Source organism: Mus caroli, chromosome 9, assembly GCF_900094665.2.
Source record: "Mus caroli chromosome 9, CAROLI_EIJ_v1.1, whole genome shotgun sequence".
Taxonomy (NCBI): domain Eukaryota; kingdom Metazoa; phylum Chordata; class Mammalia; order Rodentia; family Muridae; genus Mus; species Mus caroli.
In genome coordinates this window covers 69,742,541-69,754,186 of record NC_034578.1, presented here as the reverse complement: position 1 = coordinate 69,754,186, position 11,646 = coordinate 69,742,541, and the positions used below count along the sequence as shown (strand labels likewise).

Sequence of the window (11,646 nt, the reverse complement as noted above, 5' to 3'; positions counted from 1 at the left end):
TGGATGCCATGAACTCTTATGTACCACTTGCTACAAAATTCAAGTGAGTGACAGAGTTTCAGAGAATGGAGAGACAGAGCTGTCATTTCTTTTGCATCAGCAGAGATGTAGCACATTTTGCCTTGTATCCTTTTTATGCCCCTCTCCCATTTCACCAGTTCAAGGAAAATACAGCATCATGTACATATTTATAAAATGGCAAATTGTCTATAAAAATACATCCCATAAATTATCTTAACATCCAGTCAGTATAATATAAAATGTTTTTAATTGTTTTTGAAAACATTTAAAAAACAATTTGAGCACTTTTAATAAAAAAAGAGAACTGAAATGCTACTGTGCGATGCTCAACTACTGTAATCTCAGCAGGTACAACAGACAACAGAGCACCAGGGTCTGACTCTGCACTAAAGGAAACACACAACAGGGCTTGCTTTTGTCACCTCTGGTGTAGTAAGCACACTGTAGTACAAGACTGTTATCTCAACTTCAGATGCACTGCACAAAACACGCTCCTTCCTTCTCAGTTCAAAAGTCAGTGCTTATTGCAATTATATGCAAAATTATTTACTTCATGAAGTCTTATCATGATAAAACAGTATGCAAAATGTTTTAAACGTCAAAACAATGAAAGAAATCCCAAGAAAAGAACATATTCAACAACTAAGCAGAATTAGTAAACATTAAAAAGCCAAAATAACCTGTGAATAACTATGCTCACCTGGTTAACACAGAGCCAGTTTCAATACAGCCAAGAGGGGAAAAAAAGTGGTTACAGGAATACCTAGTACTGTACAAGGTAAGTCAAGAACACTCATGCACATTTTGTGATCATGTATTAACATGGTGAAGCAAACTAAACTTAACTCTTCCTGCTGTAATATTCTCGTGTAAGAGAATAAGAAATAGAAATATCTCATTGAGATCAGTGCACATTGCTACATAAGACAATTTCATCTGTCACTTTGATGATATTTTGTCTTTTCATAATGAAACACATTTAAAAATTTTAATCTGTGGACTGTACTGGTTGCATTTATCCTAAGAGATGTGCCTACCACAGGTTCAACAAATTTAGTGCAATATATGAACCCCAAAAAGTTTGCTGGACGAATTCAGCCAAATTTAAAGAGTTTGCTGCAATACTGTACAGGGGGCAGGGGGTAAAAATCCTCCAGTCTCTAGACTTTTTTTTTTTTTATCAAAAAAAGATTTCCATTATTCTTATATTAGTAGGAAGCTAACAATGTAAACAAGGGATTAGAATGGCCTCAAAGTCTCCTTTTCAGAGTATCTCACTGAGAAAGGCTCCCATCATTTGTTAGAAGAAATCACACAGTTTCCTTTGGGTATTACATACTTTGGTGTGCAGTAGTGCTGTATCTCAATGTACAGTGAAGAAATAACTATTATCAAGAAAAAAAAATCTAACAAATCATTAAATCAAATTAACAGCAAACACACACACATATGCCAGTAACTAGGACATATCCATAGATAAACCTCTGAGCCAACTCTAGCACCATTGATTTATTAGAATATGTTAATACCCTACTTTCAAATCTGTTGAACAATGGACCCTTATTAAATTAACCCTTCTATCATATTTCATTAACCATTCAGATTGTAGTCTTCTAATTTCTTTTTGAATTAAGGTAAAAGAAAAGCTTGGCTAGTCAGGAAAGTACAGTGAAGGTTTTCATGTAATCTTTTAAAACTCAGGGTTACCTTTAACATCTCTTTGAAAATTATCTTGAAACTCACTTAAATGGAGCTGCCTACTAGTTTTGTGTTAACATGAGATTCATAAATACTATTCATAAAACAAAATGGGAGCCACAGAGAAACACTTTAAAACAAATCCTGAGTGCTTTGCTTCTTTTGCAACTGTGTCCATCACAATAAATAAGTCAAGCATGTAATAAAATGCTCCTCTCTTCAAGTACTAATATCATCCCCTTTGTGTTATCAGAGATATAAACATCTGAGGCTTCAGACCTCAAGTGAAGAAATGCTTTTTTGCTGGGCTTTTAACGTTATCTCTGTCCTGCTTGGTGTTTTGATCCATGATAAAACTGTATTACTACATTCAGAGAAGCGAAGGAGTTAGTCAGCAAACTGAGGAGGAAAGCTGATTACTAAAGGATACCATGGTGAAAAGCATTAAAAAATAATGAATTCTTCAGTAGAATTTCAGTATGTACATGGAGCGGTGGTGAAGAAACTTAAAAAAAAAAATCCTCTATTTTCCTTCTAACACTCCAATCTCAGCAAGCAAATAATAAAACACGAGACAACTTCCTAACATGCTTGTATTTCTTCTATTAAATCTTAATGTCGTGTGTGTGTGTGTGTGTGTGTGTGTGTGTGTGTGTGCGTGCGCGCGTGTGTAAGAGATGGGGAGGGGGAGGGAAGAAGAGAGGAAGAGGGAAGATAGGAAGGGAACGGAAAGGGGGGAAAGAGAGCCAGAGTGCATGAGCTGGAGAGCCCCACTTTAAAAGCCACCTTCTAAAATTGGACTAATGCAATGTCACAAATAAATGGCTACTAGTTTTCCTCTTAAAAACTTTAGTGCAGCTTTTACTTTCCTTAAACTAATGTTTATGTTCCATTATTTCCTCCTACATAAGCCCTTCATTGTGGGAGTAAATGGTACCGAAGCCCCAGAAAGTCCTACAGAGATTTCTCATCCTACAGTAGCTTTATGTTTCAAGCTTAAATATTTATAATAACCTGAATATTATCCCTGTTTTAAGGAAGACTCTCTTGCCTACAGTTTACCTTAGCTATGATTTCATACCTAAAAGATAATGCCAACAACAAAACAGCCTACAACTAAAAATGGATGGTCTTTTAATTTCTGTGTAGGTCAACTGATGAGTTAAAATGAACTTATACAAAATAAAGACCCAGACTGCTCTCGTAAAAAGCTGGATTTTTTACTAGCAAATGTGATTAAATGGGGGAACATTATAAAATTTAAAACCTAATACTTGCTCTACAGCCTACTGTCTTCAGAAACGTGTCCAGAACTGAGGCAAGTCTAACCATTTCCTACTGAAGAAGAAACCACTTCTGCAGCAAACGCTTTTAAAATGTCACAATTAATAGTGTTTCTGCTGCGGGAGGCACTTCCATTAAGACAAATACAATACATATGTCTTTAGATACAGTGTGCTACATATTATAAAACACAATTTATCCCAACATTTCAACAGTAGGATGGTCCTTGCTTTCTATCCATTCAAAACCTGATGAAGTCATAGAGTTCATTGACTCACTGCAAATTTGTTGAAACAGTGGGTCATTCTTTAATTCTTCCAGTGTGGCTTCATCATCCTGTCCCTGCTGACGACCTGGATCAAACAGTAGATTTGGGTCTAAGGTGTTCAAATCATTGATGCTGCCTGAGAGGTCAGAAGACAACCTGATGTCGCTAGAGAAATCAGATGCAGTGTTGGTGAGATCAGATGCCACCTGACCTCCCAGCTGCTGGCTGGTTTGCAGGTTGTCGCCACTCAACAGGTCTTTAACAGTGCTATTGAAATCTAACTGCTGTTCTCCAATTTCAGATTGTGCTTGATTATCTCCAGGAGAAAAACTGATCTGATCGGTGCTATTACTTTTGGTGAGGTAAGATGGTGTTTGGAATTCATAAACAGAAGTGCTGGAATCGATCATATTTTGTGAGTTGGCACTAGGAAAAACAGGGGAAGTTTCCAAAATCTGGGTGAGATTCATCCGGGCTGTGTAATTGGAGGGTATGTTGTTAATTCCCAAACCTCTCACTGAATCATCATTGTCAGAATCGAGTTTACTCAACAAAACATTAGTGATTTTTTTACTGTTTGTTTGCTTCTGCAGAGCATTTGGGAAGGCTGTCTGCATCATGACTGTCAATGGAACTGACTGACTTCTTTGAGCTATGTTGTTGGCACATGCATCTGTGTGAACATTTGTGAAAACATGAACTTCTGGCGTCACTGGACTTCCAAAGGGGGTTACATTAGATCGTGGGATATTAGACACAGGATAGAGGGTGCTTCCACTAAGATTCCGTTGGCGATGGACAGCAGGGCTCACACTCCGGCACCTGAAGTTGCTGCCGGCAGATGAATTAGTTCCCTTATTATCAAGAGGAGCTGGGACTGCAAACCCTTCTTGCTTGTTGGTGTTTACAGTGGCACCTTGATGCTGCACAGGAGAGACGGGAGTCAAACGACCAAAATGAGTGTCATGGTGTCTGGACTGAGACTGATATGACTGTCCAGGCACAGCAAAAGCATGAGGTTTCCTGAAACGATCTTCTACTAGTTCCTGATAGCTTGGGAGAATGCCATGACCAGAAACCGATGAATTACTAACCCCACCATACCCATTATTCATCCATTCAAGCTTGGTTTTATCAGGGTGAGTGGCCATGGGCCTTTGCATTGGTTTCACAGGACTGCTTGAGACAATGCTGGCATCGTGATATGCCATACTGGAGCTTATTGGAGTGAATGCAAATGGATTCCTGCATTCAACAGGGCTTGGAGGGACGCTACTGCTGCAATTAGAATGAGGAGTACCAATGGGTGTGTGTCGGCTACTTCCTAAAGCACTATCCACAGGTGTTGTCTGGGCAAGCCTGGAACAAGGGCTCTCCCTTGACAGACTCTGAGACCCAGCAATCATTTCAGATGTTGGGGTTGGAGTTGGGGTTGGAGTTGGTGTAGGAGTGGGTGTGGGTGTAGGTGTGTGAATTGGAGTGCCATTGCTATGAATTGGATGATAGAAGTGAGTGCTGGAAGCATGAGATGACATTGGAGCTCCTGGAGTTACTGACTGATTCTGAAGGGTCATTCCCAAGCAGTTACCATAAGAATGTGAATTATTCATTGACATCTGCTGCTCCATAAGTACCAGCTCTTCCACAATGCTATCTTGTGTAAGCTCATCGTCAAAAGGAAAGTAGCTTTCATTTGTCTGGGAAACAGAAGACTCAAACTCTTTCAGTTCGGATTGCAATGGCAACTGATCTGAAGACTGTGCTTGTATTTCATTCAGAGAAGATTCTGGTATCTGGCTATGTAGCTGCTGGCTGTATGTGTCCTGTGGCATCCCTTCTAATTCCCAAACAGATTTCTCTAAATCATGGATGTCAGGATGTTCAGGAATTGTCATAACACTAATATCTTGCTGTTGCTCACAGCTGGCAGCTATGAAGTCAGAATCCTTAGTAACTTGTTGCCATTCGTTATGATTAAAGCTGCCATCTGATTTTGACTCACGGTCCAAGAGAAAGACACTCCCTTCAAGTTTTACTTTTACATCCGGAGACGATGATGGCGTTGTCTGCTGCTCCAGAACCGATTCACTGGTGACAAGAGTAGGGTTCACGGGCTGATCCTCTATAATTTGTGAACTGACGCTGATTGACACCTTGTTAGGAATCTGAGCACCTGCTGTTGAACTTTCTGTTTTCCCTGAATGTGGAACCTTTTGGTCCTTTTTAACAGTGCCTGGTTTCTGACCTTCTATAGTAACTGCAGAAAGCTGTTCCACAATTGGTTTCTTTACAGGAGGCACCTGAGACTCTTGCAGTGTAGCAGACAGTCGTTTCCTTGGACTTTTAGTGCATATTTTAGGGTCTTTATTTACTGAGTCACCATTAGATGGTGAGCTGGTGCTGGTGAAAGGTAAGTTCTGAGTAGCAACCGAGAGAGTAACAGTGCTTTGATTATTGCCTGCTGAGATGCCTGACAGAATTTCATTACAGCGATTTTTACATTTGGTCCTCTGGTCACAGACCTTGGTTGTTTTCACTTCAGTGACACCTTCATTAGAAGGTTTTGGTACTGTTCCATCTGTATTACTTTTCTGGCCCCAAAGGGCACTAGATGTTGTCAGGGGAGCTTTTGTCCCCTCAGAGTTCTCTTGGCACTGGAGAGGATGCTCATCTGATGAACCTTCTGGTTCCATTTTGACTTCCACAGCCGAAGTTCCCCCAGTGCTGCTAGCCCTGGACCCAGGAGACTGAAGAGAAACGACAGAACCATTCTTGATCTGAGGAACGGTCCTTGATTCCTCTGTTGTTCCAGTAGCACTGCTGACTGAGGCAGAATGTTTAAGAGGCGCATTACTGTTACTGGGTGTGAGGGATATTGTTGTCATTTTCACCACATTTAGAGAACTCATGTGTGATGCAGGTACCACAGCAGTTTTGATGGGACTGCTAGTAAAGAGCACAGTTGTAGGAGAGCGGATGGTGAGTGCACTGGTGTTTGCTGGCTTGGGTAAGATCTGAGGGTATCGGTGTCTGGCAGAACGGTCCCCACCAGGACTGGCTGGAACGTTCTGAGGAGTCTTTGGTGTCTGTTTCACAGACTGCATGTGCTGAGTGACCACTTGCACATTGAGGGGAAGAACTTTGCCATCAGGAGAATTCATTGGACTTGGTGAAGTTACTAACTGCCTCGTTCGCTGGACCTGCAAAAAGGTAAAAAATCAAAAGTCCATTTTATAAATCTAGGATACAACAGTAACTGTGTATTGTATTAAAGGATTTATTAAGTGTTAATTTAAAAGAAAAAAGGTCATTTTAATGTTAGAAGAGAGTTCTTTTGGATCATTTTTTACACATATCTTTAACAAATATAACCACAAAGCAATATACTTATGAAATACAGTAACACACGGGAAAAAAGTTAGGTTTACTTTCCAGTTAACAAAATACTTCATACCTATGATAAATACTTGTCTAATGAGTGGGTTAAAGATGTTACAGTGAGAAGGAATACAATCATGAAGAAAGGTAAACTCTCAAGTATCTAAGAGCACAGTTCATTCTTGGGAAGTCTTACACAGTTCAAGTTTGCCCTGGACTTTAGTAACTAGCTACTGTGGATTTCCTTATCCACAGTAGGCCTCCTGAAATCTGCTTTTAGGTGAGTAGTATGGCCGCCAGATATTAATAATTTTAATGGAATAGCAATGATGAAAGATACCGATACCAAGAAAAATTAAGAGAAAATATCTCCTTAATAATCATACCAATAGTAATGTAAGGTTATCACTTTACTTTAGGAGGATACACTTGCATTTGAAAAGCCTCTTCACTATAATGTTAGTTGTGTGATAGTGACCTTAACAATCTTCTACTCCTCTATCTACCCAGCTAACCAAAGATGCAGGCCCACATTCAAGTATAAAACCATGAATAATATATTATAATTTGATCTAGTTCAATATTAAGAAAAACATTTAGGCTCCCAAAAGTTTCTTGATCCAGCCAGGGATGAAAAAATTTTTAATAAATTTAATCTTACTGAAATTCTGACTGCTTATATGCACACTTTACAAATCTTCATCTTTTGTATCTTTAGTTTTGTAAAGTTTAGGGTTTGCTTTTCATTAGCAATAAATATTCGGAATGAAAGATGAATGACCAGCCAGGCGTGGTGGCACACGCTTGTAAGCCCAGCACTTGGGAGGCAGAGGCAGGCGGATTTCTGAGTTCGTGGCCAGCCTGGTCTACAGAGTGAGTTCCAGGACAGCCAGGGCTATACAGAGAAACCCTGTCTCGAAAAACCAAAAAAGAAAGAAAGAAAGAAAGATGAATGACCAAGGATAGTCTGGTCTTAAAACCAGTTTATGACCCTTGCCATCTCCTCACCTGTTACTTATAATAAAATAAATGACTTCCTACCATCTCAGTAAGGCCAAACTCTAGTGATAATATTACCGGAATGGGGCTAGGGACAGCTGCCACCACGATCCCAATGGGCTGGGGAGAAAGGATCGCAGGGTTCCCATTGGGTAGATTAGCCACTCCGTTGGCTGTAGTGCCTTCTGTTTTTTTTGCTGAGGATTCTCCTGGCAATGGGGATTGTAGTTTCTGTTCTTGCTGCTTTTTTTGAATTTTCCGTTGCAACTGCTGCTTAGCATCAATTGGAGATGGCAAAGTCTTTACTTGAGGTTGAAAGGAATTACTTTCAGCTGTAGGTATAAAAGCAGAAGGCTGGGGAATTCCTTTAAGTCCTGAAAATAAACACAAAGGAAAGCTAAAACTACACACTGTCTTTTGTGGAAGGCCGCATTACTTAGTTTCTTTGAATGTGTAGCCATCTGCTGGACAAAGCGGCTAAGCCAGCACACACTAACTCACAGCATATTTGCAAAGCAAAGTAACAGACTTCCATTTACAAACCTCTGTCAACAAGAGTTTAATACCTTAAAATATGGTTTAACCAGGTCAATTTCAGTTAAGTAAACAATAGCAGACAATTTTAAAAGATTATTTGTATCATAAATGTTGGAACACTAAGAAAAATACATGCCAATAGAGCATTTTTACATTGTATTAGATGCCAGCAAATTCCTACCCCTTTCTGTGACTAGAATGAAATTAATAAATTTTCATAGCTTAAATATTTAGCTCATAAGGATAACCTAATAAATATTTGCTAAAACCACTCCATAACCTAATTTATGTGGGGAAAATAAGTTTTTAATCTTACCAGAAATTGAACCATTATTTTAATTGTTACTTAATGATTATTCCAGTGTGACCTAGAGAAATTAAGAAGCAGAATTTCTTTGTAAGACTAAGGTTAAGGCATTTTGAAAAGTGTCACTTAGAAGACTTTTTAAGAGTATTAAGATAGCAGGAAAAAAAAAAAGAAGAAGAAAGAAAGAAAAAGCAAGATAAAAATTGCACTTTGCCTTCGGTCCCTTAGCCAGGCTCTGCTCTGCATCAGCTACAACTTGGTGCGGGTGCGGGAGGGAGGGAGGCTAGGAAGAAATTAAAAAACAGGAATTCTCCTTTGCGAACTCTGGTTGATAATCCTTCAGTTTTGATCCTCTCCTTTTCTATTAAATGCTGTAATTACTGTTTTTCTCTTTGAACTCAGCCTTGCTGCTTCCTTTGGCCCTGCTCAGCGTTCCTCCTAGCATCTGCACCCAGGAAAGCCTCTGCCAACGGCTCACAGCTTTCTGCCTTGTCCTCTTGCCAGGGTTTCTGGACAGGAATGATTTCCAAGCAGCTGACTTACAAAAAGGACATTTGTAACACAACCTGTCTTCAAGATGGACACTGTACTTATAAAAAAACTAATTTGCCTTCAAAGGATGAAAATTAATTTATCATGAGTATTCTTTTAAAAATGTACTAATAGTTGAGTACAAAATTTCAAGACTGAAAGTGTTTTCAGTAATGATATAATTGGTAAAGTTTTGTGTTCTCATATGTTGCTTCTAAAAATAAAAATCACCTGTTCACACATGTACTTTTTAGTACATTTAAAAAATTTATTTTATGTGTATGAATATTTTGCCTTCATGTATGTACATATGTGTATTATGTGCATGCCTGGCACTTGCTAAGGTCAGAAGAGGTCTTTGGATCCCCTGGGACAGAAGTTACAGAGGGCTGGCTGTGAGCTGCCACATGGGTCCTGTGAATAGAACCCAGGCTATCTGAAAGAGCAACATGTGCTCTGAACTGCTGAGCCATCTCTCTACTTTACTAGACTTACACCTCAAAAATCCCTTCATTCTCTTTTGGTCAGTTTTGCAAATAATGGGAAACAGATGGTACTTCCAAAAAAATCCAAGCCCCCATCCATAGAGGTACCCTTCCAACTGTCAGTGAGGAGAGTAAGGAGAGATTACAGAGTGTCCTGAAGGCTCCACACTCTTCGAAGTCTTATTTTGCAAGAAGATAAGGAGTTAGTAAGAGTAACTGAGGTAGCCTGGTCTTTGGAGACAGGCAAACAGTATTCAAATCCTAGTTACATTACTTATCTGGCCAAGGACAAACTATTTCACCTCCTAGAGTCTGCTTCCTAGAATGAACATCACCTTTTTCATAGGCCTGAGGGAATTAAGGGAGCTAACATATGTGAGCTATTTAGTGACACACATTGGGATTACTAGGCAATGTCATGCTTGTGTTTGATTAAGTGAAAAATCAGGTTTGGTCATATACAGTTTATATTCAGGAAGGAAAAGTTGTGACTAGCAACTGTGAGAGGCTGTTTTGCTGATACTGGTTCTCAACTGGCCACAAAATGAAAAGGAGAGATTATATACACTCATGCACAACATGAACAATAAATCTCTTCAGGATAAATGTAGTGCAGATTTAAAAAATATAAACTTAGAAGACATATCTTGGAGAACAAATTTCATGTTAATATTCTTCACAGGAATAATTTTCTAAGGTAATATAATTTATTCACTCTACAATCTGTCAGGTATAAGTGAATTAAGGCATTTAAAATTTTCTGATACCTGATAGAACTGATACCTTACATACAGCTATTCAATTAGGAATGCATCAGATATTCCAACAATAATGCTAATTACTAAGGTTGTCAATTCCAAAAACTTCTCTTTGAATTAAAATTATCATTTAAACTGCCATAAAAGAAATTCTCTTTCAGCCGGGTATGGTGATAAATACCTTAGAGATAGAGGCAGGAGGATTTCTATGTTTAGTTTCAGGACAGCCTGGGCCCTATTAACAGAGGGACCCCATTTCAAAAACAACAAACTAACCAACCAACCAAAAACAAAGCTCTTTTTATTTTATAGTACCACTTCATAAAATTTATTTTTTTAATAAAACCAGGTAATCAGTCAATGATGTTCAGAGATCATTTTATTTACAAGATTAATTTCTGGGACTGGAGCCTAGCACATAATTTTAAATTTTAATTCTATTTTACTTTTAACATTTAATTAATTTAGACACATAGACTTAAAAATACATATATTCTTTACATTTAAAAACAGCTGTAAAAAAGGTATGGTAGGGGAATTCAAATAGTTTATTCTAGCAGAGCAACACAGAAAGTAGAAAATTAAGCTCTACAGCTTAACAATATAGTTTTTATTTTATTAGCTTAATAAAAGATCTGCATTTAGTGTGAACTGAAGTAAGAATGAACTTATACCTTAAATGATGAAGCTCTTTGGTCACAGACTTCATTAATCAATCCTCTAAGTTTGATTTATTTATTTATAAATGCACATGTACCAGGGAGGTCATAGACAACTTGCAGGAGGGGAGTCAGCTCTCGCCCTTCATCATTCTGTTTCTGAGGCTTGCACTCAGGCCATAAGGCTTGGTAGCAAGTGCCTTACCTACTGTGCCATCTTACTGGCTTCCAAGCTCTCCGTTTGCTATCAGCTCTACCTATAGCAATGCGGTCAGTTTCCATACCTGCCGGTGCTGCTGCCATCACAGTCAGAGCTGCCATTGACTTGGTGCCTATATAGTGACTCTTTACAAGGAAGTGGGCTAATTCCAAGACTGTGTCAAATGGCTGGCTTAACACTTTCTGGGCCCACTCACACACAAGACGGCAAGCAGAAGAGATAACTTCCTCATCAATATTTTGAAGCTGCCCAGATGGTTCAACTCCTTCCAACTATACAAAGGAAAGAGGAAAAGTTAACTTTATGAAATACTACTACTACTACTTCTTCTTCCTCTTCTTCTAATGTTCAGAGAAATTAAGATGAAGTACATTGACGATATGTATTTTTTTTTTTTTTTTTTTTGGTTTCTTGAGACATGGTTTCTCTGTATAGCCCTGGCTGTCCTGGCACTCATTTTGTAGACCAGGCTGGTCTCGAACTCAGAAATCCGCCTGCCTC

General features: G+C 38.8%; 1 protein-coding gene across 4 annotated transcripts in view; it reads right to left on the bottom strand.

Moving 5' to 3' along the window:
• Positions 1-270: 270 nt before the first annotated feature.
• Positions 271-11,646, bottom strand: part of Rfx7 (regulatory factor X7) — a 92,319-nt gene continuing 80,943 nt past the window's right edge. For all 4 annotated transcript variants that reach the window (XM_029481237.1, XM_021172436.2, XM_029481238.1 and 1 more), the window contains 3 exons: positions 11,210-11,417; positions 7,727-8,022; positions 271-6,471 (listed from right to left, as the gene is read on the bottom strand). In XM_029481237.1, coding sequence (XP_029337097.1) covers positions 3,199-6,471; positions 7,727-8,022; positions 11,210-11,417 — 3,777 coding nt within the window. In that variant the 3' untranslated portion in view covers positions 271-3,198. The remainder of the gene's footprint in view (positions 6,472-7,726; positions 8,023-11,209; positions 11,418-11,646) is intronic.